The 26,156-nt window shown below is 43.9% G+C and overlaps 1 protein-coding gene across 1 annotated transcript in view; it reads right to left on the bottom strand.

The window, feature by feature from the left end:
• Nucleotides 1-3,260: 3,260 nt before the first annotated feature.
• rimbp2b (RIMS binding protein 2b) overlaps nt 3,261-26,156 on the bottom strand; it is a gene marked incomplete at its 3' end in the record, with an annotated part of 123,389 nt that continues 100,493 nt past the window's right edge. The window contains exons 14-27 of the mRNA XM_084180820.1: nt 17,863-18,014; nt 16,899-17,552; nt 16,092-16,226; nt 15,597-15,749; nt 12,993-13,739; nt 11,649-11,769; nt 10,948-11,056; nt 9,345-9,555; nt 8,599-8,767; nt 8,332-8,394; nt 7,849-7,952; nt 6,708-6,779; nt 6,359-6,502; nt 3,261-3,455 (exon numbers count right to left, since the gene is read on the bottom strand). Of these exons, the coding sequence (XP_084036946.1) occupies nt 3,261-3,455; nt 6,359-6,502; nt 6,708-6,779; nt 7,849-7,952; nt 8,332-8,394; nt 8,599-8,767; nt 9,345-9,555; nt 10,948-11,056; nt 11,649-11,769; nt 12,993-13,739; nt 15,597-15,749; nt 16,092-16,226; nt 16,899-17,552; nt 17,863-18,014 (3,029 nt within the window). The remainder of the gene's footprint in view (nt 3,456-6,358; nt 6,503-6,707; nt 6,780-7,848; nt 7,953-8,331; nt 8,395-8,598; nt 8,768-9,344; nt 9,556-10,947; nt 11,057-11,648; nt 11,770-12,992; nt 13,740-15,596; nt 15,750-16,091; nt 16,227-16,898; nt 17,553-17,862; nt 18,015-26,156) is intronic.

Here is a 26,156-nt window from a genome sequence, read left to right as displayed (position 1 = left end):
TTTTTTCCCACACTTCTTTCTAATTATTATACTTTTTTGTCATTTTAATGTGGACAGAACATGAAGAGTGTAAAGTTGGGCCTTTTTGAAGTTTCAAACAAGCTAATAATACTCAAGTCCTCCAGAAAACATGACACTCTTACAAGTAATAAAATGGTACATCACTAGCCTTGATAAACATCTTTTGCAAAAATATTTCATTTTCAAAAGTAATGCAATGACATGAATGCATACAGGACATAACAACTCTCCACTGACTGGAAAAAATACAAACAATTGTGCATTTATAAGGCAAATACATGGAGGTTGGTTTCAACTAGGCATTTCATGACCATTCAACTAATTAAAAAATAAATCAAGAAACTGAATCTTGAAACCCTTTCCTATCTAATGTGCTTGTCCAGAGGTCTTTTGGTGTGTCTGAAGAAATAATACTTGCTGTTAGGAATTGATACTTGCTTATCTGACTTCGGTCTTTCTGGAGATTTAGCATATTTTACCACTACACAGATCCTGACTTCAGGTGCTAGGTGGTGACTTGTCAAATGTGTACAGTGGCTTGCGAAAGTATTCACCCCCCTTGGAATTTTTCCTATTTTGTTGCATTAGAACCTGGAATTAAAATGGATTTTTTTTTGGGGGGGGGGGGGGTTGTATCATTTGATTTACACAACATGCCTACCACTTTGAAGATACAAAATATGTTTTATTGTGAAACAAACAAGAAAAAAAAGACAAAAAAAAGAAAACTTGAGCGTGCATAACTATTCACTCCCCCAAAGTCAATACTTTGTAGAGCCACCTTTTGCAGCAATTACAGCTGCAAGTCTCTTGGGGTATGTCTCTATAAGCTTGGCACATCTAGCCACTGGGATTTTTGCCCATTCTTCAAGGCAAAACTGCTCCATCTCCGTCAAGTTGGATGGGTTCCGCTGGTGTACAGCAATCTTTAAGTCATACCACAGATTATCAATTGGATTGAGGTCTGGGCTTTGACTAGGCCATTCCAAGACATTTAAATGTTTCCACTTAAACCACTCGAGTGTTGCTTTAGCAGTATGCTTAGGGTCATTGTCCTGCTGGAAGGTGAACCTCCGTCCCAGTCTCAAATCTCTGGAAGACTGAAACATTTCCCTGTATTTAGCGCCATCCATCATTCCTTCAATTCTGACCAGTTTCCCAGTCCCTGCCGATGAAAAACATCCCCACAGCATGATGCTGCCACCACCATGCTTCACTGTGGGGATGGTGTTCTCAGGGTGATGAGAGGTGTTGGGTTTGCGCCAGACATAGCGTTTTCCTTGATGGCCAAAAAGCTCAATTTTAGTCTCATCTGACCAGAGTACCTTCTTACATATGTTTGGGGATTCTCCCACATGCCTTTTGGCGAACACCAAATGTGTTTGCTTATTTTTTTTCTTTAAGCAATGGCTTTTTTCTGGCCACTCTTACGTAAAGCCCAGCTCTGTGGAGTGTACAGCTTAAAGTGGTCCTATGGACAGATACTCCAATCTCCGCTGTGGAGCTTTGCAGCTACTTCAGGGTTATCTTTGGTTTCTTTGTTGCCGCTCTGATTAATGCCCTCCTTGCCTGGTCCGTGAGTTTTGGTGGGTGGCCCTATCTTGGCAGGTTTGTTGTGGTGCCATATTCTTTCCATTTTTTAATAATGGATTTAATGGTGCTCCGTGGGATGTTCAAAGTTTCGGATATTCTTTTATAACCCAACCCTGATCTGTACTTCTCCACAACTTTGTCCCTGACCTGTTTGGAGAGCTCCTTGGTCTTCATGGTGCCGCTTGCTTGGTGGTGCCCCTTGCTTAGTGGTGTTGCAGACTCTGGGGCCTTTCAGAACAGGTGTATAAATACTGAGATCATGTGACAGATCATGTGACACTTAGATTGCACACAGGTGGACTTTATTTAACTAATTATGTGACTTCTGAAGGTAATTGGTTGCACCAGATCTTATTTAGGGGCTTCATAGCAAAGGGGGTGAATACATATGCACGCACCACTTTTCCGTTATTTATTTTTTAGAATTCTTTGAAACAAGTAATTTTTTTTCATTTCACTTCACCAATTTGGACTATTTTGTGTATGTCCATTACATGAAATAAAAAAATAAAAATCAATTTAAATTACAGGTTGTAATGCAACAAAATAGGAAAAACGCCAAGGGGGATGAATACTTTTGCAAGGCACTGTACCTTGGCTCGAGTTGAACTGAGAACCAATCTGACAATTAGATTTGTATGGAATATTCTGTATGGAGGTAAAGAAAACGATTGCATGCTTTTTACTACTGCAATTAATTTAGTACATTTTGCTCAAACAATGTAGATTCTGTCATCAAATGCACCGACAAAGCATGCACATGTGCCTTGCTAACATGTTCTGATAGAAAAGGCCATCAGTTAGCATGTGCTTTCAAACGTTGAGTGGGAATGATCATTCTGGATGTGCTTTCGGTAAAACATGCAAACCTCCCATACAGTTCCCATACAATGACCTCAGCTGCCTGGCCATAAAACTGCTATTTTCCTTGCCTCATTATGAGTACTACAATATGAAGTGTATGGTTAGGGTGGGCCACCAGTAGTAGTCTCATCAAGTATGATGTTGACTGGCCATTCTGAGGTCTATCGTTTGATCTCAGCCCTAAAGAGACTGGTTTAAACACCTAATTCTGGGGGACATTGTAGTCTACAGTCAAACACACACCTATGTACCTATTGGCCTATTCAAAATGGAGAATATCTTATCACATCGTGTTGCAGTCCTGTGCTTCAGATAGCAAAATATACATGACCAGAGAGGTTGGCTTATGACATTAAATGTCAAACTATGAGGTCCCTGGACTGTATTCGAAATACGTACTGCAATTAAAAAATAAATGGTTTCTAGTATACAACAACAGATGTGTAAGAGCACAGCATTTGACTAGTTGTCAAATGCCATCAAAATCCTTGACCACTGTATTTTTTCTTCTCACAGGGCTGAACATACAGGAATGGAAGTGTTTGAGATTTAGGGCTCTATTCAATCTGCATCGAGGAAATTCAGCTTTACTGCCTGATTTAAATTTAAAGGCAATGTTCCCGCTTTAGCGGAGACTGCATTCACGGTAAACGTTGTTTATGTCGGCTCAATCGGAAATTACCTTTACATTTATATCGCGGAATCTGTACCGCTTCAGCATTACAGACTGAATAGAGCCCTCTATGATGTGGTTGGTAATATACTTCAAGTATATGAAGGGGTTATTTTACAGTGCCAAGTCTTTTCAATAGTTTCTTCCCTTTGGAGAGCAGTCCCTTTTTCTTTTTGGAGGACAAGTCGCGGGGACTCCTGATGGGACTGCCAGGCCCCACGGTAGCAGGGCCAGAGCCGGGGATGTGTTGGCGCACTGTGGGGTAGGCGGCTCTTCTGGGCGGACTCGATTTTTCCAATGGAACCTAATGGGAGACCCGTAAGGGACAGTTCAGGGGGGTTAAAAAGCCAGCCCTCTTGCACCCCAGTCACTACTCCCTTCCACTCAGTCCATTCTGTCTCAGTAGGACCACCATACCTTTGGCTTCATCAGTCTATCTCCCTTATAGTGCAGCCCAGTTCAACTTGTCAATGCTCAGATGTCGTCTCTTTAGTGTACTGAGGTGCTGTATACCCCCCTCCCCACTGCCATGTAGACACAGTCTGTCATCAAGCTGGTTTAAAAGATAAAGACTTCAATGCCAAATAATATGTCCGCATACTACTGCTCTCTTTACCAAAAGCACATTTTATGCTGAGATTCTCCAGAATGGCTATCAATGGCAAAGGCCATGCCTTTCACACAAAAACAAGAGATACAATATTGTATTAACATTATGGGACAACATATGACAGCAGATTTTCTTTTCAAATATAAAGGGCATTCATATACAACTAGGTTACAGTAAACATCTAATATCTAAATATTCCTTAATTGTAATCATGAGCTAAAAGGCTTCTTTTCAATTGCACTTAGGAAAGATGGATCCTTAAGATACCATTAACATGAGACTGTAGTCTCTATCACAGTAGTATATGGCTGTAGTACATAACTACATATAGACACACGTCCAGATCAAGAAGAGGTTCATAAGATTCTGCGCATTGACTGTTCATAGTTCATCAAATGTAGAGGGGAGATAAGTGTTTAGATTTACCAGTTTTTGAAGCAATTAATCACTTCATCAAGGTAACTTCATCAAGGTTGTTGGAACCAATTCAACCTGCTTTAAAAAAGTAGTATTTACAAATCTGATCGCAAGCAACTTAGATATTTAAACAAACTCAATAATAAATTTGATTCTCCATTTCTCATGTTAATTAAAATATGGTTAGAAAATCTAATTGATACCACTTTCTATGAGAAAACCATGTTAATAGCTATTTTTGCCATTTCGCATCATTCCTTATATGAAAGAAAAAGTGCACCCCACTAACAACTTAACAAGGGCATTGTGGAGCAGACCACTATCTTGGGCATCTATGGGTAAAGAAATGCCAATTACATTTTTATCTGATTGATTGGATTGCCTGTCTGGCAGACATCTAATTACCATTGACTTGTTTCTAGCAGAGTTTGATTAGATTAAGTGTGGCAGGGTGCACTACTTCAAGGAGAGAGGAGGTTCTATTAGAATGTTAGCTATATAGTCTGACTGAATGTTACTACTAGTACTACAGGGAGGCAACCTAGACGTGCAACAATGGCCTTTTAGCTTACCATGATTTACAGCAGGAGACTTATCTTGAGAGACGGACATTGTAATATACAACACCCAGAGAAACAACTGAAGATACCATGCTTCTTGTCTAATGCATTGGATGGGTGGTCGTCCTTAAGTTGCTCAGTTGGTAGAGCATGGCATTGCAACGCCAGGATAGTGGGTTTGATTCCCGGGACCACACGTACGTAAAACGTATGCACGCGTGACTGTAAGTCACTTTGGATAAAAGTGTCTGCTAAATGGCATATATTATTTATAAGTCAACACAACAACCTGAATGCTTTTACAATAAACTCATGTCAAATACTAGCACTGACTTTGCTGATAACTACTTTATTGAGGGAAAATGTACTTACTACGACTGTTATATGTGGTTGTCTCAGCTAGCTATCTTAAATGAATGCACTAATTGTAAGTTGCTCTGGATAAGAGCCTCTACTAAATGACTAAAATGTAAATAAAAACTGTCAAGCAAGTAAACTGGGGTCAAGTGTGTCATCCTGGTGTGTTCCACAGTATTCTATCAGTAATGTTTTGAGGTTAATAAAAAAACGATTTACATCCATTCAAAATGAATGAACTGAAATATAAACTGGCAAAATAAAGGTCATAAAAGGTGTTTGTGTGTTGCATAGCGGAAACTAAGGGAACCCATGTCATCTGCATTAGACGAGGGGAGCGTAACCTTGGTATCCTCAGTTGCTCACTTACGTGACGGAAACAGAGCCTTTAAGGTGTGAAATGAACACTCTTCTTCTGTTTTGCCAAGCGGGTGAGGAAAAAAAAATGCAGTGATGGCATTTCAATAGTCTGCACTATGAGAATGACAAATTATAAAACCAACCAAGAAACTTCAGATGAAACCTGTTGATATTCAAACATTAACTTGCAATTATTTGTTAAACAAAGAATTATTGTCACATTATTTTCCTGCTAGTATTATGATTACTTTTGAAATTATACTCTCAAAGAGCAACATAATCTTCTTGATGTCTTGCGTGCTATTTTACAAGTAAGCAATATACAAAAACAAGGCTTTCGGAAGCAAATACAAAAGTTATACTGTACTAGACTTATTTTTCACTATAAAAAGGTTCAAGGGGAATTCATGCATCTTAAAGAGAAAACATGCGGTGCTACAGTCTACATATTTCATCCTCCAGTACATCAAAACTATTTCCTCTATTAGAAACTATTTTAGATTAAACACAGGTTATATTCACAAAGCATTCATTGCAATGCTAAATGTGCATGTGCAAAAAAACAGTTAAAGTTAAAATTCTGCTTTTCTTTTATTGTTTCTGTTTATTCTCTTTGAGAATGCTTTATGAATATGTCCACATTTTAAAATGCATATGCTTCCCCCTTCACAGCAGTCAACATTAAAAATAAAAGTACCTCTGTCAAGTATTAATAGTTTTCGTTATATTTCTGAGACATCAACAACGTTTACAGCATAATGTCTCCAAAGTCTGAATTCCCATCATACGTTCAGGAATGAAACATTCACAAGCACAGACAGAAAACTAAAGGAGTAAGGAGATAAAGGGAATGGAACATAGTAAATGGATGACAGAGGGCTAGTACTGCGAAAGAGCATGTACCCTTTTGGTCTTTATCCGCGCTGCAGCGTCCTGGGGGTATCGAGATTCTCGAGATGGAGTGTCAGTGAGAAAAACCTCAACATCATCAGGCACTTCTTCTAGAAAGTTGGAGGGAACAAGACCTTTGTGTCCATTGAGCTCGCCCTGAGGGATCACAAACAGGGTGACTCGCATAGAATGTACATCGGATTCCACAATATAGATGACTAGACAAAAGGGATACAAAATTATGTCACTGTCTACTATTACTGTCACTGTCATTTTCACTGGTGTTTATTTGCACAAAGCTGGTTGAAGACAAATGTGCTACTTAATTTCATTAAGTGTAAGTCACATCTCACATACTTACATAATGAAACCCATCTTCATCAATTTCACCAAAAACTGTTATGACGTCACCAGCGCAGAATGTCAGTTCAGCCTGTCAAAACAGTGAGATGTGTGAGTTAAGTTTGACCTGCTTTCTCTACATCAAAGCAGCTTGAATCTGTTGAAGTTCTCTATAACCCAACCACATGGGATACTGTTAGGGTTTAATTTGTGTGAAATGCTGTACTTCCTATTCGAATCACAGAGATGCATTGTAAATCTAGAAGTGTCAATGCAGTCTTGGCAGACTGTTGAAACTATCAAATGCATCAAGTGTTGGATGTTTGAAAACAGGATTGCAACACAGACAATAGGGATACCATACTACTATCTACTATCCACTCCTACAGGCCTCTCCAAAACACACAAACCAAACGTAGGAGACTGCTCAACACACAAACCAACCCAAGGAAGGATGCCAGCGCAGACAGTGAGTGAGGGGCTGTATTCATGAGAGGTGTATACTGTAGCCTCATCCACCATGTGAAGCCCACCTCCTCTGAACAGTCCAACAACAGTTACGGAGAAAACAGAGAGTGGACGCTCCTCTCACTCACCTGCTCATTCAGCCTGTCTCTCCCATACTGTGTGGCCGTGCCAATAGAAAGGTGAGAGTGAGTGAAACCAGGGGGAAGGGCCATAAGTACAACAGGAAAAGGTTAAGCTACTAATAATGGGGACTAAATAATGGTACAGACTGGGAGTAAATCTAGGGAGTAAGTATGGCTGGTGTATTGGTGCAATGTTGGCAAGGCAAGCAGGTAAGTCATTAGTAACAGGGTAGAACTAGTTCTACACCTGACTCCATAATAGCAGTAATACTCTACAAACAGCATGTAGCATACAGTTGAATTATTCTCTCATGAGCTGTAAGACATCTCCTATAGGAAAAACTGAGCTGTACATACAGGAAACACTGTGTGACCTGGACAAAATGTACTCCTGGTCATATCCTTTTTCTCAGTTTATAAAGAATTTACTGTATATTTCTGTTTATATCATGTTATACAATCAAGGGTAGGGACAGAGGTATTGAGTCACATGCATCCTGATGGTATCTGGTCTGTAAATGGGGGTGAAGCATGGGAGAAGAGGATATAAAGTTAGAGGTCTAGCAGTACCTCCACATCCACGTTGGGGGAGCTCTCCCTGGGGTCGTAGTCATACAGGGCCACCATTCTACGTGTGGACGAGGGGTGCTGACGCCCACTCCGCCTGTTCCTCTCTGGGCAGAGAAACACAGACAGTCTTCAATCAATAAGAATGATAAGCAACACACTCAACTAGAGATACTCACCTTACTACTCTCAGTTGTAAATTCCCACACTAAAATGACAGTATGTAATGCCTTATGATTTGGCATGAATGACCGTCTATTACCATGGCAAAGGCTGAATGAATGATTCAGTTTCAATGATACATGGCACATGAAGGTGAATGCCGTAACGAACACCCCCACTACTTTACTGGAGACGAGCATGTTGGAGACGGACAGAAAATACCCAGAATTCCCTACTCAAACACTCATAGAAGAAAAGTGAAGAAAGGGTGGAGGAAGCAAAGCGTGAAGATGAAGGAAGAGTGCATCTAAAGAGAACACAGACCTCGCTTGGATTTTCGAGACCTGCGGTTTATTGAGCGGCCATCTTTGAAGCGGTCGCAGTTCACTTCACAGGAAAGCAGAGAAAAGAAAAAGAAGGAGGGAAACGATTGTAGAGACAGAGAAATGAGAGTACCATCAGCAATAGACATCAGTGTAGAAAAATAAAGTTAGAGAAAGAAGAGAAGAGGAAGGGAAGACAAAATCAACTGCAAAGCAGAGAGAGAAAAAGTAGCAGAGAAAAAAACTGGGAGTCCAGGTGCTGCACTACCTAATTTCTCTACAGGAGTGTTGAGTGGGAGGAAGCCCTGTTTGAGTAGCTGGTCCATCATCTCATCATCCTCAGTCTGGATCTCTGACACCATGTTACAGGGGATCAGACCTGGACGGTCACGGATCTCTGCCCTGTAGAAACCATCCGTGTCCTTATCCCCAAACACCTGACCAGCACAGAGAACAATGTTAGCAGGGGGGAGAGAAAGAGACTGCCACCAGCATGACTGTTTTAATAACAAATTCAGAGAGTAGATGCAGAACTATATCAAATTCTGGGCCTGTCCATTTTAGTGAAATTTGATGACCATAATGCGATAAGTCAGGGATCATCAACTAGATTCAGCCGCGGGATGATTATTTTCTTCAGCAGATGGTCGGGGGGCTGGAACATAATAATTTGTAGACTGCAAATTAACCCAAACAGATATATTTGACTAAAACATAATCATTTCAAACATTGCTTGCATTTGTATACGATCACGTCTCTCTATTATGCATGGGAATATGTGGGAACAGATTTCCTAAATTAAATCACTTGGAGCTGATTTCCTGATGTATTTACAGTCTTTTATGTAAAAAACTAAAAACAAAAAAGTATGTTTGGGGGCCAAATGAAACCACCCGAATTTGGCCCGTGGGCCGCCAGTTGGTGAACCCTGCTGTAAGTCATCACTAGGCCCTACTGTTGTTAGTCTGAGTGAAGCAGATTGGACTACAGCACTGTGTGGCTCAGGCAAACACCTTGATGATCTGGCCCTCTTTGAAGGGCAGCTCCTCGTCAGCAGCATCAGGGTTGGGGGACATGGACAGAGGGTCGTAGTCAAACAGGGCCACAAATATACGCGCCAGGTCCTCTGGCTCCGACTCCTCGTAGTACTCTGGCGACCGGCGCCCTCGGCCCTGCCCGCAGCCATGCCCGCCGTACCCATCTGAAACATAGGAGAGGGCACTGCTGCTACTGCCAGCCCTGCTACTGCCAGCCCAGGACAGGCTGGGGAGTAGAGCGGAGTGGAGGGTAGGGGGATGAGAAGATGTCACTTTGTCAGAGCTGATAGACAGGGGAGAGGGCCATGAAATGTATGTGTGTAAAAAAGACCCCAAGATTTAAAGGGGTTTGAAGAACGGTCATTCTGCACTATTTTGTCCATTGCGAAGTTTATTATCCTCTCAAAGAGCACATGGCTCAAATATTTTTTTTTTTTATAAGACCTTAATTACAAAATCTACAAATTTGAATTTATGAGAGAATGTTCGCAGGATACTTTTCTTTGTACAAAGTCTATGCTATCTATAAATGACAGATAGCACAGATTGGCAGTTTATTCACACATCCTTTGCTGGTATGACAGACACCAAAACGACAAACAGAGTATAACACTTACAGATACAGTTAGACAGAGGTAAAGTAGGAGAGACACCAGCACATGTCAAGCCAAGCAATGGGATGAAGAGGGAACTAAATGATCATGCACATGAAAAGAATGGAGGGAAACAGACTGACTGTTCATTGCTGTTTTACTTCACCCTCTCACAGAGCTCAACAGGCATGCATGCGTTGCACTCTTCAAAATGAGGAAGTATGCTTCATTATCAATACAAGAGAGGTAAAACCATGCTCACATTAGAAATACAGTATTAAGGTAAAGGGCAAATGAACATTCCTAAAAGAAATTAGAACATCAAATGTCATAGCAGAAACCTGACTCATCAGGACCATATCAGGGACAGTGAGGGGAAAGGAAAGGAATCACTGTGATATTCATTCACTCATGGATTTCCTGGAGCAAACAAACCAAATATTTTAATAGAACAATTCAGTGAACATTTCTGTTAAATGATGTTTTAATGATACAATACTAATGTTTGGTTTAGATGACAGCAGTTTCATCACTGTGCAATGGAGTGATACCAACAAGACACCAGTCCACTTACACATCCAATGGTTTTCCTTCTTACTGTACTGTAAACAATCAGTCATGCAAAATCAACAGAGTGAACAGGGGGAGGCTATACACCCTGGGAGGAGGGCCAGGGAGGAGCAGAGGAAGGGTGAAAAGAAGGAAGGAAGGAAGGAAGGAAGGAAGGAAGGAAGGAAGGAAGGAAGGAAGGAAGGAAGGAAGGAAGGAAGGAAGGAAGGAAGGAAGGAAGGAAGGAAGGAAGGAAGGAAGGAAGGAAGGAGTCTCAAAGGGAGGCCTGGAATTGAGGCTGCCTGTCAGTCCAGTGTAAAATTCACACACAAGCTTTAGACTACCATTTACCTCTAATATCAATTAGGGTTCTTAACACTGTCTTTTCTGTCATTTGCAAGGTTTATTTATGTTGTTCTAGAGAGAAGCTGGGCCACATACCATTATGATGCCTTATCTTGTGCCGAGCTACACTGCCATGATAGTAAACATCCTCCTTGCCAGGTGAGAGGTTCCCCTCACTGTTACTCTCCATCATGGTGATCTCTACAGAAGACACCAATCAGATCACAGTGTTACTGTCAGGGACCCCCCCCCCCCCCACACATACACACACACACTGCTCTGGCCCACGGAACTGGCTGGACATGCTGCTGGGGGGGGGGGGTGGGGGGGGGGTCAGGGGTCATGGGGATCAGGTGGTGGGATAAGGAAACAGGTTGTACTCTGGAGTTCTTCAATGTAAAACAGCAATGCTTTGCACTGTGTGAGACATAGGGAAGGGTTAAAGTGGGTGAGCCCTCTAGTCTCACAGCATATGAAGTCTATAGACCTACAACCACACATCTCTTCACTTTTTCTGTTAGAAGCCCCAAGTACACAGTAGAAGCCCCTCCACCCTAACTGCTTATGCCAAGTCAAAAACACCATAAAGAGGTATGAAGATGGTCAGAACTACAGTACAGGTGTAGGGGCACACCACTACAGAGAACTACATGGTTGTTTAAGGTCATGTGTCTATGAGAGAGATGTTCAGCTCAGCTCACATGGGTAAGGCAACACATGGGATAAATAAATACACAACACCAGTCCCTGCAGAGGATGACGGGGCATCTCGTCATGTGGTGACCGCACTAACCAATAGAAGGAACCATCATGGGCCGTCGCTGTGGGGGGTTGCCACCGTGGACCGGCCTCCTCCCTGAATGGTCCAGCCGGTCGCCATGGGAGCATCCATGGGAGGGGGAATCCCCTATAATCTTTAAAGGGAGAGAAAATACAGCCTAGGTTAAAATAAACTGCCTTTTTACACTGCCTCCCTCACAGAACAAATCAGCCATTCAAAAGGATTGCAAAACCATAAGTGCAAATGATGTAACTTCCATTTGTCCTTAAGGAGGCAAAATAAGAGTAATAAATAAACCCATAAAATAAAGAGAACAAACAAATCAATAAACCATCAACAAAACCAAAGTAAATCAACCCCAGACACCACAACAGGATCAGATGTTTAGCTAAAGACCATTTGTTTTTTTTGTTCTGCACATGTCAGCTCCTTGATGAGAAGAGGGAGTGAGCGAGTACAGGAAAGAGAATAGAATGGAGAAAGGCATGGTTAGCTGAGCACAACCAGAATGGCTTCAGCTTGGGGCCCAAACCAGAGAGAGAGAGAGAGACTGAAGCCCAAAGGCTTCTCATCCAGTTAGTCATACAGGATATATGGGACAGAGATGGGGGGAGGGGGATCGAGCAACAAGCTGACCACTGCTGTGTGTAGTATGGGAGTAGGAGAGGACATTCTGCTAAAAAATGTAGGGGAAAACATGAAGAGGGGAGAGTTCATTGTCTGCCAAGCACTAACATGATGCAGATGGACTGATGGCTAAATCAGCTAAAGGCTATGAGAGACTACCCTCGATGTAGTCCCACTAGGAAAGGCTTGATCTGTCATAGGACTCCAGCCTTTACGAGCAATGAGAGCCAGGACATGCTGGAATAGAGATCCCCTGTGGAAGGCGGAGCAATCAGGGTAAAGTCAGAGGTGGGATAGGATGGGCAAGATGTCTGTCAGAGCTGCATATCAACCCCATTGGCTGGTTGAGAGAGGAGGGCGGAGCAGAATAGGGATAGCGCATCCCCATGCAAACTATTATGGTTGAACTGCCATTTTGTTGTTAAATGAATATTTCTCCTCAGAGACATCAGACACAAAAACGTTTTGAAATGGCCTTTAGGTAATCAAAAAAGCTTCACTTAAAAACTCACTGGACGTTCTAAGAACGAACAAACTACACACATGAAAAACTACAAATAAGAATCACCATGAACATATACTAATAACTTGCCAGAATACTGCACAAAACAAAAATAAATCAATGTAAATGTGTGAGACCCATAGAGAGAAAAAACACCAATAAAAAAGGTATGGTTTAACTGCTTGCTGATGGAATGTACAGCAAATAAGAGTCGGAGTCACACACACCAGCGGCTGGTCCGAGACCCTGTTGAGCCTGTTCACATAGCTGGCCCTAAGGTCCCTGTGATAGCCCTCGCTCAGGGCGCCGTCCCTGGGGTAGTGTCTGGGGCTTTGCCCTGGCTCCCTCTCCCGCTCCCGGGCTGGCCCGTAGTGTACCTCCCTGTTCCTCAGGTCAGACAGGTGGCCTGTCTTAGGGCTGTCACAGTAGTCCTCATCCATGCTGCACTGCCGTGTCAGCTGCTTCTTCCTCCCTGCAGCCAGGGCCCTTCGTTCTACCGGCCCCTCACAGTGGATGTAGCGGACATGGCCCCTTATAGGGCTGCCGTGGGGGTAACCCCTGTACCCCAAAGAGCCCTCCTCCTCGCTGCCACAGTCCAGGCCACTGTCAGGACTCTTGGTGAGCCGGTGCAGGCGGCGCTCCTCGAAAGCGTAGCCATAGCGGGGAGAGGAGTGCTGACGCTGCAGCAGGCGGCGGTGGTTCTTGCTGGGTGAGATGTGGTTGTGCTGATGGGGGTCCTGCTGGTAGATACGGGGAACCCTGCGATGCATGCGGGGTGTACCAGGCCTGCCTCCGTCTTCAAAGCGCAGGCGCTGATGATGATGACCCATCCCGTCCACTCCGTCAGGCTCGTCCTCCGCCACCTCAGGGATGCTGTGGAGCCGTTTACGACGTAGGGACTTCTGTCTCACCACCTCCCTCTGTAGGTCCCAGCAGTCCCTCTCCTCCCCCAGGTCCTGACGCCTGTAATACTTCTGTACGACCAGAACGTGCCAGCCACAGAGCGGAGCGCAGAGTTGATTGGTTTGGTTTGGCATTTGAATTAAGAGTTTTGTTTAAATTTCAGGAGGTTCGTTTAGTTTTTGAAGGTGTTAGAACAGGCAGGAAACAACACAGTGTGTGAATAAAAAATTAAATGGGGAAAAAAGACAAAATAAGAACAGAATTAGTTATTTGTGGCAGAATGGACAGACAGTAAGGCATGCAGTGTCATTCCGTGAGCTGGGGGAAATGGCATGCTCTGAACGGGAATCTGTGGGAGGAACCAAAGGGAGTGATAGAGTCACACTGGGGATGGGTCTGGGAGAGGATTTCGTTAGCCAGGACAGATTAGTAAAGGGTTCAAAAAATCTGCCATATGAGAAATCCTCACAGATAAATGAAACAGGTGACAAACTCACGAAACATATAAGTGAATTAACTAATTAAAAAAAGCCTTAAAACATATTGCACCAAGCACAGCCTGGGCTTGTGAATAAGAAATATATATACTAACTAAGAGGAATATGGCAGCAAACTGAGCAAAGCACTTGCATAAGCAAAATAAGAAATTTTAAAGGTATCTCAGTCTGTTCTACATTTTCAGACATTATCTGTTCTTATGACAGATTTAGATTTTCCAATAATGACTATCTACTAAATGTGCTTGCTTCTGCTTTTTGACCCTTATTGCATGCACTACTGCACAGAACACTCTACTCCATTTCAAGAACATAATACAAAGACATGAATACATACAGGACATGCATTTGTTGCACAGACATGAGATAAACTGATTGATGACATGATGAGGTACTGTCATATGAAACATAGGCAGATTCAGTATCGGCATATTAATAATAGACCTAAAAAGACTGTTCTGTTGAGTACTGTACAATATACAGGGTTGGATTCATTCACTGTAAGGCATCATATCTGGCTGACTCTTATCAACTGAAAGTCTACTCACAGCTGAAATACAAACATGTTTCTTTGGAAGCGTCTTGGAAGCCTTTCATACATCGACACTCCCAATGAATACAGTTTAACACTTTACTTCGTATTTATGATCAACGCAGTAAAAATAGCCTGTTTCACTACTAATAATGTCACTCAGTAGATCTTGTTACACAATGACTATTGGCTACACATCCACGTGTCCCTTCAACATACTCAATGGAGACAGGTCCACACATCCACAAAGGTAACCATCATCTACACATCACCAAAAAAAACTAACAGAAAAGGTAGAACATGAGACGAACACAACCAAAAGTGAATTCTTCCATTTAAGTAGCCTAAACTCACTTAAATGAGATTCCCCTATGAATTCGATGTACCATGACCCTTCTAGCTGATGGTACAGTACATTTTATAAGGTAAATGTTTGGCCACTGACATATTCCGTTACAACACAGAGTATTAACAGAGTATTCATGAACAATAATAATTACAAAATATGGACATTCTTAAACTGTATATTAAAATGCAATACATATTGAGACAAAACAACATTCCATGTTTCTATCAATACCAAGATCAGTAAGACAACACATAGTGTGTTCACCTCTCTTCATACAGTACATGCTGGGTGTGTATTACAGCCATTCAGATGGGTAAGTTAAGCCTTGGATGATAAAGCTGATGTGGTGTGCTGTTCAGCTTAGACAAGGCTGGAGCGCTCAGCAGGCAAAGCCACAGCGGGCGTACATGTAGAGCCTGACAGTGAGATAGGGCAGTCTGGGCCACGGTAGATGGGATGACCCTCCCTTTCACCCCAACCTCCCTCTGTACCCTCCTCTCCTCCCCGGGTCAGACCACCACTAGATGGGGTATATGTGTGTGTGCTGTACCTTGAGAGTGTTGTGAGAGTTGATGCTGCGTCGACGGCCCTCCTCCAGCTGCATCTCAGAATACAGATCCTCCTCGTCCTCCTCCATGATGTCAGACAGGTCTGAGCCGCGGCTGCTCTCTGTCTGGTACTCTTCACTGTGGCTGTAGTGGTGCTGGGAAATAGGGGGGACGACCAGCTGGAACATGGAGCCACAGGTTAAAGTAACAACTTGTTTAAAAACGTATAAAGTCTTTATAAATGTTTCTTTGTCCACATCACTCTAACTCTACACTGAGAATAGAATAGAATGCATTTTTGCCAGGAGGAATGTCTCCAGAGTGATGATGGGGACAGAAACAAACTGCCCACTGGGCACACAACGTTGTTTCCACATCATTCTAATGAAATTACGTTAAACCAATGTGGAATACACGTTGAATTGACGTCTGTGCCCAGTGGGTGTGTTATTCTGTATTTAACATGCGACAGGGTTGTTGTTTTGTATTACCCGTACATGTCTCCCTAGTTCAGAGCCTCTGAGGAACTCGTCCACAGAGGCCCCTCTCCTCCTGGTGTGGGGAGAGTCATAACCATCCTCCTCCTCATCAGAGTTCACGCTCCGCTCACTGAAGATGTTCCTCTTCTCAATCTGACAAAGGAAAACAGCGACAATAAAACCTTACATATAGCTGCAGATCAGAGGAGGCTGGTGGGAGGAGCTATAGGAGGACAGGCTCATTGTAATGGCTGGAATGGGATAAATAGAACGTATCAAACACATCAAACATATGGAAACCAATTGTTTGACTCCGTTCCATTTATTCCATTCCAGCCATTACAATGAGCCTGTCCTCCTATAGTTCCTCCCACCAGCCTCCTCTGCTGCAGATGCATCACAATGATACGTGATATTAGTTCTCTATAGTGTTGAATCAGTAGTACCATGTGGTGTTGAGAGTTTCGAAGGCACTTGGCACACAAATCAAGCTCTGTTTGCGCTGTACATCATCATGCCATAGGTCAATCTGAATTATAAACTGGGTGGTTCAAACCCTGAATGCTGATTGGCTGACAGCCATGGTATTTCAGACCGTATACCACGGGTATGACAAAACATGTATTTTTACTGCTCTAATTACGTTGGTAACCAGTTTACAATAGCAATGAGGCACCTCGGGGTTTGTGGTATATGGCCAATATACCACGCGTTGCGTCGTGCCTAAGAACAGCCCTTAGCCGTTGTATATTGGCCATATACCACACCCCCTTGGGCCTTATTGCTTAAGTATACTGTATTTATAGTGGCTCTGTGGCTGCTTACCCGGTTACTCTCAGCGAACACTCTCTGTGCAGCTTCCCTGGCCATGGCCTTGGCGATGGTGTTGGGGATAGGGGCTCCCTGAGGCTGGGGCAGGATCCTCTGAGGAGAGGGCGAACGGCGCCCCTGGAAGTGGGGCGGCTCCAGACTGTGTCCACACATGGGAGGAGGGAGGGGCGAGAGGGAGCGTTCCCAGGGCGGGCCAGGCCGCAGGCCTGCCTCATGCTCTTTGGTTTCTGACTCTCTGGCACTTACTAGTTTGGGCTTAGACATGGGGTAAGGCTGGTGTTGGGGCTGGGGGTGAGGGGCTGGGAGGTGCAGAGGCTGACCATGAGGCAGGGTGTGGGGCTGGGATCGAGGGTGGACCTGAGGTTGGGGGTGTGACAGGGGGTAGGTCTGGGGGTAGGGCGGGTGTGTTTGTGTGTGTGGCGGATGGTGCTGGGGCTGGGGCATAGGATGGGGGTGTGCAGGGGGGCGGTGGTGGGGTGAGTGATGGGGAGGCCCCAGGATATTGTGCGGTATGGTGGCCACGGGGGAGTCCTGAGACTCTCCTTGTGCTGATAACGTCCTGACAATGACCTCCCTGGCCTCCAGACACTGGATCCTGTTCAGCTCCACTGTCACATAGTCTGCCGTAGGGTACATCACCTCCGCTATCTGGACACACACAGGACAGGGACAACACACACACACCTCTTCAATACACATATCTTATGTAATAAACACAATATATTATTTCAGAATTTCAGGCAAAATGGAGCCTGGTTAACATCTGTTTGTAAACCACTGCATTACAAAAGCCCTGCAGAAACCATAGACTGAACATCACTGTTTCATCACCACTCTCCAGCAGATGGCGGTAGAGTGTTACATACAAATCACAGCACTGAAGGTTAGCTGTTACAATACTCACTCCCTTTTACAGCACTGAACATGAGGTTCTGCATAATACATCATTCAAACGCACCTTTTGTCCCTTTGTGCACACAGCATAGCCAATCACGCTGGCTCCATTGGAGGTTCCAGTGGGGGTGAGGAGGGGGGGCTTCCATCGTACCTGCAGCACCCCAGGTTTCTGGCCCAACTGGACCTGCACCTCCTGGGGAGGGAAGGGAGGACCTAGGAGGGACAGCATAAACACAGAAGTGTAAGAATTTAACACAATACACTATAACACTTAAAAAACAATACAATATCAGCTGAGCTGTCTGTATATTCCATCAAAGGAGAATAATGTATTGACCTGATTCCATACAATGCCATGTTTCAATGCCATGTTTCATTTGATTATTTATGCAATAAAACATGTGTGTAATGAGGCAATTAGGAAACAATATGATGTGTATTGTATTATATGTACAGGTAATTTCCTAAATAAGGGAAACACTTGAGTAAATGAAGGATAAAAAGTACAGTATATTGAAAGCAGGTGCTTCCACACAGGTGTGGTTCCTGAGTTAATAAAGCAATTAACATCCCATCATGCTTAGAGTCATGTATAAAAATATGTCCTGTTGAAAAACAAATGATAGTCCCACTAAGCGCAAACCAGATGGGATGGCGTATCGCTGCAATATGCAGTGGTAGCCATGCTGGTTAAGTGTGCCTTGAATTCTAAATAAATCACTGACAGTGTCACCAGCAAAGCACCCCCACACCATCACACCTCCTCCTCCATGCTTCATGGTGGGAACCACACATGCGGAGATCATCCATTCACCTACTCTGCGTCTCACAAAAGGACAGATTTCCACCGGTCTTGTTTCTTGGCCCAAGCAAGTCTCTTCTTCTTCTTATTGGTGTCCTTTAGTAGTGGTTTCTTTGCAGCAATTCGACCATGAAGGCCTGATTCACGCAGTCTCCTCTGAACAGTTGATGTTGAGATGTGTCTGTTACTTGAACTCTGAAGCATTTATTTGGGCTGCAATTTCTGAGGCTGGTACCTCTAATTAACATATCCTCTGCAGCAGAGGTAACTCTGGGTCTTCCTTTAATGTGGCGGTCCTCATGAGAGCCAGTTTCATCATAGCGCTTGATGGTTTTTGCGACAGCACTTGAAGAAACTTTAAAAGTTCTTGAAATGTTCCGTATTGACTGACCTTCATGTCTTAAAGTTATGATGGACTGTCGTTTCTCTTTGCTTATTTGAGCTGTTCTTGCCATAATATGGACCTGGTCTTTTACCAAATAGGGATATCTTCTGTATACCACCCCTACCTTGTCACAACACAACTAATTGGCTCAAACGCATTAAGAAGGAAAGATATTCTGCAAATTAACTTTTAACAAGGCACACCTGTTAATTGAAATGCATTCCAGGTGACTACCTCATGAAGCTGGTTGATAGAATGCCAAAAGCTGTCATCAAGGCAAAGGGTGGCTACTTTGAATAAATATATTTTTATTTTTTTAACACTTTTTTGGTTACTACATGATACCATTTGTGTTATTTCATCGTTTTGATGTCTTCACTATTATTCTACAATGTAGAAAATAGTAAAAATCAAGAAAAACCCTGGAATGAGTAGGTGTGTCCAAACTTTTGACTGTACTGTATGTATGTATTTTACTTTTATTTATTTTTTGTATGTATGTATGTATGTATGTATGTATGTATGTATGTATGTATGTATGTATGTATGTGTGTGTCTCAGTCACCAGCTCTCAACCCAAATGAACACTTCTGGGAAACATTGGAGCGGCGCCTCAGAGCGTTTTTCACCACCAACAACAAAAAAACAAATAATGGAATTTCTCATTGAAGAATGGTGTCTTAACCCTCCAATAGAGTTCAAGACACTTATAGAATCTATGCCAAAGCGCATTGAAGCTGTTCTGGCAGCTCATGGTGGCCCAACACCCTATTAAGATACTTTGGGTTGGTGTTTCCTTTATTTTGGCAGTTACCTGTATATACAGTATGTATGTATGCATGTATGTACAGTGCATTCAGAAACTATTCAGACCCCTTGACTTTTTACACATTTTGTTACGTTACAGCCTTATTCTAAAATGGATTAAATAAATAAAAAATCCCCCCATCAATCTACACACAATACCCCATTATAACAAAGCGAAAACAGGTTCAGACATTTTTGCAAATGTATTAAAAATAAAAAACATAAGTATTCAGACCCTTTGATATGAGACTCGAAATTGAGCTCAGTTGCATCCTGTTTCCATTGATCATCCTTGAGATGTTTCTACAACTTGATTGGAGTCAACCTGTGGTCAATTCAATTGATTGGACATGACTTGGAAAGGCACACACCTGTCTATATAGGGTCCCACAGTTGACAGTGCATGTCAAAGCAAAAACCAAGCCATGAGGTCGAAGGAATTGTCCGTAGAGCTCCGAGACAGGATTGTGTCGAGGCACAGATCTGGGGAAGGGTACCAAAACATTTCTGCAGCATTGAAGGTCCCCAAGAACACAGTGGCCTCCATCATTCTTAAATGGAAGAAGTTTGGAACCACCAAGACTCTTCCTAGAGCTGGCCACCTGGCCAAACTGAGCAATCGGGGGAGAAGGGCCTTGGTCAGGGAGGTGACCAAGAACCCAATGGTCACTCTGACAGTGCTCCAGAGTTCCTCTTTGGAGATGGGAGAACCTTCCAAAAGGAGAACCATCTCTGCAGCACTCCACCTATCAGGCCTTTATGGTACAGTGGCCAGACGGAAGCCACTCCTCAGTAAAAGGCACATGACAGCCTGCTTGGAGTTTGCCAAAAAACACCTAAAGGACTCGCAGACCCTGAGAAACAAGATTCCCTGGACTGATGAAACCAAGATTGAACTCTTTGGCCAGAAGGCCAAGCATCACGTCTGGGGGAAACCTGGCACCATCCCTACGGTGAAGCATGGTGGTGGCAGCATCTTGCTATATTTTTCAGCGGCAGACAGTGAGTGACTAGTCAGGATCAAAGGAAAGATGAACAGAGAAAAGTACAGAGAGATCCTTGATGAAAACCTGCTCCAGAGCGCTCAAGACCTCAGACTGGGGCGAAGGTTCACCTTCCAACAGGACAACGACCGTAAGCACACAGCCAAGACAATGCAGGAGTAGCTTCGGGACAAGTCTCTGAATATCCTTGAGTGGCCCAGCCAGAGCCCCGACTTGAATTTGCAAAACATTTTAAAAACCTGTTTTCACTTTGACATTTGTATTTGTATTTATTATGGATCCCCATTAGTTGCCAAGGCAGCAGCTACTCTTCCTGGTGTCCAGCAAAATTAAGGCAGTTCATACAATTTTAAAAACATGACAATACATTCACAGATTTCACACCACCACTACCACATATCTACACTACAAAATCCATGTGTACGTGTGTGTATAGTGCGCATGTTATCGTGTGTGTGTATGCATGGGGTATTGTGTGTAGATTGATGAGAAAAAAACAACAATTTAAATCAATTTTAGAATAAGGCTGTAACGTAACAAAAAGGTTTTAAAAAATCCAGGAGTCTGAATACTTTTATGAATGCACTGTATGTATGTCTATTGGTGTAATATCATGCTGTCAGTATTTCTGCAAACATACACTACATGGCCAAAAGTATGTGGACACCTGCTCGTCAAACATCTCATTTCAAAATCAAGGGCATTAATATGGAGTTGGTCCCCCTTTGCTTCTATAACATCCTCCACTCTTCTGGGAAGGCTTTCCTCTAGATGTTGGAACATTGCTGCGGGGACTTGCTTCCATTCAGCCACAAGAGCATTAGTGAGGTCGTGCACTGATGTTGGGAGAATAGGCCTGGCTCGCAGTCGGCGTTCCAATTCATCCCAAAGGTGTTTGATGGGGTTGAGGTCAGGGCTCTGTGCAGTCAAGTCAAGTTCTTCCACACCAATCTCGACAAACCATTTCTGTATGGACCTCGCTTTGTGCACGGGGGCATTGTCATGCTGAAACAGGAAAGGGCCTTCCCCAAACTGTTGCCACAAAGTTGGAAGCACAGAATAATCTAGAATGTCATTTTATGCTGTAGCGTTAAGATTTCCCTTCACAGAAACTAAGGGGCCTAGCCAGAACCATGAAAAACAGCCACAGACCATTATTCCTCCTCCACCAAACTTTACAGTTGGCACTATGCATTCGGGCAGGTAGCGTTCTCCTGGCATCCGCCAAACCCAGATTCGTCAGTCGGACTGCCAGATGGTGACGCGTGATTCATCACTCCAGAGAACGCGTTTCCAGTGCTCCAGAGTCCAATGGCGGCAAGCTTTATACCACTCCAGCCGACGCTTGGCATTGCGCATGGTGATCTTAGGCTTGTGTGCGGCTGATCGGCCATGGAAACCCATTTCATGAAGCTATTGACGAACAGTTATTGTGCTGACGTTGCTTCCAGAGGCAGTTTGGAACTCGGTATTGAGTGTTGCAACCGCTACACGCTTGAGCACCCTGCGGTCCCATTCTGTGAGCTTTTGTGGTCTACCACTTCGTGGCTGAGCCGTTGTTGCTTCTAGACGTTTCCACTTCACAATAACATCACTTACAGTTGACCGGGGCAGCTCTAGCAGTGCATACATTTTACGAACTGACTTGTTGGAAAGGTGGCATCTTATGAAGGTACCACGTTGAAAGTTACTGAGCGCTTCAGTATGGGCCATTCTACTGCCAATATTTGTCTATGGAGATTGCATGGCTGTGTGCTCGATTGTATACACCTGTCAGCAACGGGTGTGGCTGAAATGGCCGAATCCACTAATTTGAAGGGTTGTCCACATACTTTTGGCCATGTAGTGTATTCCTCAGAGCACCCAGTGACAGTCAGGTTGGTTTTCACAGTCCGTCTACCTCTGCTGCCTCTGCTGTGTGCTAACCAACATGCTGTGCTGAGCTGCCAGTGCCCGGCAGACACACACGCACACGCATGCACACACGCGCAGTCATACAGAGGCAGTCAGCTGTCCATTCAGCACTATTTATTGCAGAGCAGAGCAGTGAAGAGCAGAGCAGAGAAGTGAAAGGCAGAGCAGTGAAGGGCAGAGCAGTGAAGGGCAGAGTAGAGCAGAGCAGAGCAGAGCAGTGAAAAACAGAGCAGTGAAGAGCAGAGCAGTGACGGGCAGAGTAGAGCAGAGCAGAGCAGTGAAGGGCAGAGCAGAGCAGTGAAGAACAGAGCAGTGAAGAGCAGAGAAAATCAGTGAAGTGCAGAGCAGTGAAGTGCAGAGCAGAGCAGTGAAGAGCAGAGCTTAGCACCATCTGATAATGTGCATCAATACATCTTAATCACATCTCTCCACTAGATGAGTGTCAGCAGATATACCTACCTTGTATACCCCTTTCTGAAGAGGAGGACTCAGCAGTAGACATTCTGAGCATTCAGCTGTTTTAGTCATTAAACTATGACTATTATAAAGCATGAATGTCGGTGAGAGCTCAAATGTGCATTTAAATCCTGTCAGTGTAACCCATCCATCTATGTACACTCATGCAGAGAAAAACAACTAAGATGAATAACCCTTGCATGAACCCTTGTATGACATTTAGGTTGCATGATACATCAAGTTATTTCTAACCATCTCTGTTCTCTGGATAAGCAGTGGTCCTGGTTGGAACTCAACATGTGGCATGCATTATCCTCAAAGGAGGGACGGTGGCATCAAAGACATCAATGAGAGAGGACTGGAATACCTTATGACACGGCAGAGGGCACAAAGTAGATCATGTAACTGGTGACTTTATCCTCAGGAACAAGATAAATGCCATGTACAAAACCAACCTCCCTCTAGACACTAGTGTTAAAGGCTGATGCTGAGACAGTCTGCTCCAGGTGCCTCTCTGAGTTCAATGAGTTTAAAAACAGACCATGTGATGAGCTCACACCCAGTCACACTGTGGACAACAGACATTATTACCTCAGTGATTCTAACATGTTCCAAGCTCCAGTATTAAATAGGAAATTACTGAACATAAAGACGAAGGAGGGATGGTGGCATCAAAAACATCAATGGAGAGAGGACTGGAATACGTTATGACACGGCAGAGGGCACAAAGTGGATCATGTAACTGGTGACTTTATCCTCAGGAACAAGATACATTCTCAAATGTTGTCTTTATCTTATCAAGCGCCACCATCACATTGTGAGGTCAAGGCCCACTGTGTTCCCGGCAATAAGCCCCCCCCCTTCCCTGCTCCCTTCACACACACACAGCTCCTAGTACAGCTGTCCCTCCTGTCCTGTCCCCTCCCTCACACCTCATCCTCCTCTTCCTGACCAACTCCCTTCCACTAGAGTCAAGCAGTCACTCACACACAGCAGGGCTAGTCAGTACATTCAGCTCAGCTCAATTAATTTCAGTTTTGCAAAAATGTACAGTTGGAGTTAGCAAGCTTGTTCTTTAGACACACATTGATTTTCCTTTTTAGTGGGACTGATTACTGATGTCCAGACAACATAGGGAAATCATTGATCTCTCTCTCTCTCTCTCTCTCTCTCTCTCTCTCTCTCTCTCTCTCTCTCTCTCTCTCTCTCTCTCTCTCTCTCTCTCTCTCTCTCTCTCTCTCTCTCTCTCTCTCTCTCTCTCTCTCTCTCTCTCTCTCTCTCTCTCTCTCTCTCTCTCTCTCTCTCTCTCTCTCTCTCTCTCTCTCTCTCTCTCTCTCTCTCTCTCTCTCTCCTATCCTTTTTTTCTTCTATGCATGATTAAGGTTATTATTTATATTTTCTTGTTGTGGTAGAATTAAGTATATTGTTTTTCGTGTCGAAATTACGCTGATTTTGGTGGGGATGGCGGCCCGAATGGGGACGCCGTCCCTGTCACTTCGGCACGGCTTTAGGTGTGTTACTGAAGCTACTGTCACGGTGGAGGAGGTTCTGGTCGCCGTAGGAGAGAAAGTAGGATATGAGAATGTTGCTTATGCGTCACGGATGAATAAAGCGGTGGTGGTATTTCTTAAAGAAGAGCGCCTTGTTGATCGTATGGTTGAGGATGGCGTACTTCTTAAAGGAATGTTTATTCAAGTTACGCCGCTTTTTTCTCCGTCAACAAGGGTAACGATATCAAATGTACCGCCGTTTATTGGAGCGCGAGTTATTGCGCTTTGGGAAGTTTGCAAGTTCAATTAAGGTTGTCCCATTGGGTTGCAAACACCCGGAGTTGAAACAGGTTATGTCGTTTCGGCGACAGGTGTTTATGTTTTTGGACTCACCAGAGCAGACTTTGGAGTTAGCGTTTAAAGTCAAGTATGACAATAGACTGTATATGGCTTATGCTAGTACGGGTAGTCAACAGTGTTGAGTGTGGGGATGTTGGTCATAAGCGACATGCTTGCCCGAAAAGGGAGAAGGCAGAGGGAGGGGCGCAGGTGGTCCTCATAATGCCTGGGCCCACTGATGTAGGGAGAGGTGGGCTGACAGCGGTAGAGCAGCCACAAGCATCTGTTGCTGAGGAACAAGTTGTCCGTGTTGAGGGCACAGAGTTGCAACTTGTACCAGAGGGAAATGTTATGCAGCAGAAAAATATTGTTGTAGAAGGTAAGGATGGATCTGAAGGGCCATTTCCTCAGACTGGTGAGGAGGTGCCCAGTACGAGTGCAGGGGTACAGGAGGGGGTTCATGTGGAGCTAATCTCCCAGGTAGTGGAGGAGATGCCCACTACAAGTAATGGGTTACAGGAGAGGGTTCATGTGGGAGCTAATCTCCCAGGTAGTGGAGGAGATGCCCACTATGAGTGCTGAGGTACAGGGGGGGGGGGGTTCATGTGGAGCTAGGTTCCCAGGTAGTGGAGGAGATGCCCACTACGAGTAATGGGGTTCAGGTGGGGCTAGTCTCCCAGGTAGTGGAGGAGATGCCCACTACAAGTAATGGGGTTCAGGTGGGGCTAGTCTCCCAGGTAGTGGATGAGATGCCTGGTACGAGTGATGGGGTGCAAGTGGGGAGAGTTGAAAGGGATGTGGTAGAAGAGTCAGTGGTCTGTGGCCTCAGTTGAGGAGGATCAGGAGAAGGATATGGATATCGCTCTTGATATGATATCAGCTGGTGAGGACTCAATTTACGATCTAGAGGAGGTAAATGGGTTTCTTGATCAGACTTTTGGGAAATCTGTCAAATTGGCAGATTATTTTGATGTTGATAAATTTGTGAGGTCAGCTGTGATGTTACAGAAGACGGTGGGGTTAGACCAGTTGAGTGAGAAGAAGCGGTTTCGCTTGAGGAAATGTGTTACTGCTGTTGCAGCAGCAAAAGGTGGTGGGAAACGTGGTCAGGTTAAGAGAACATTTAAATAATGATGATGATTATGCCTCATAGGGTGT

The sequence above is a fragment of the Coregonus lavaretus genome, assembly GCF_964263955.1.
Source record: "Coregonus lavaretus genome assembly, chromosome: 17".
NCBI classification, from domain to species: Eukaryota; Metazoa; Chordata; class Actinopteri; order Salmoniformes; family Salmonidae; genus Coregonus; species Coregonus lavaretus.
This window is presented reverse-complemented; position numbering and strand designations above follow the sequence as displayed.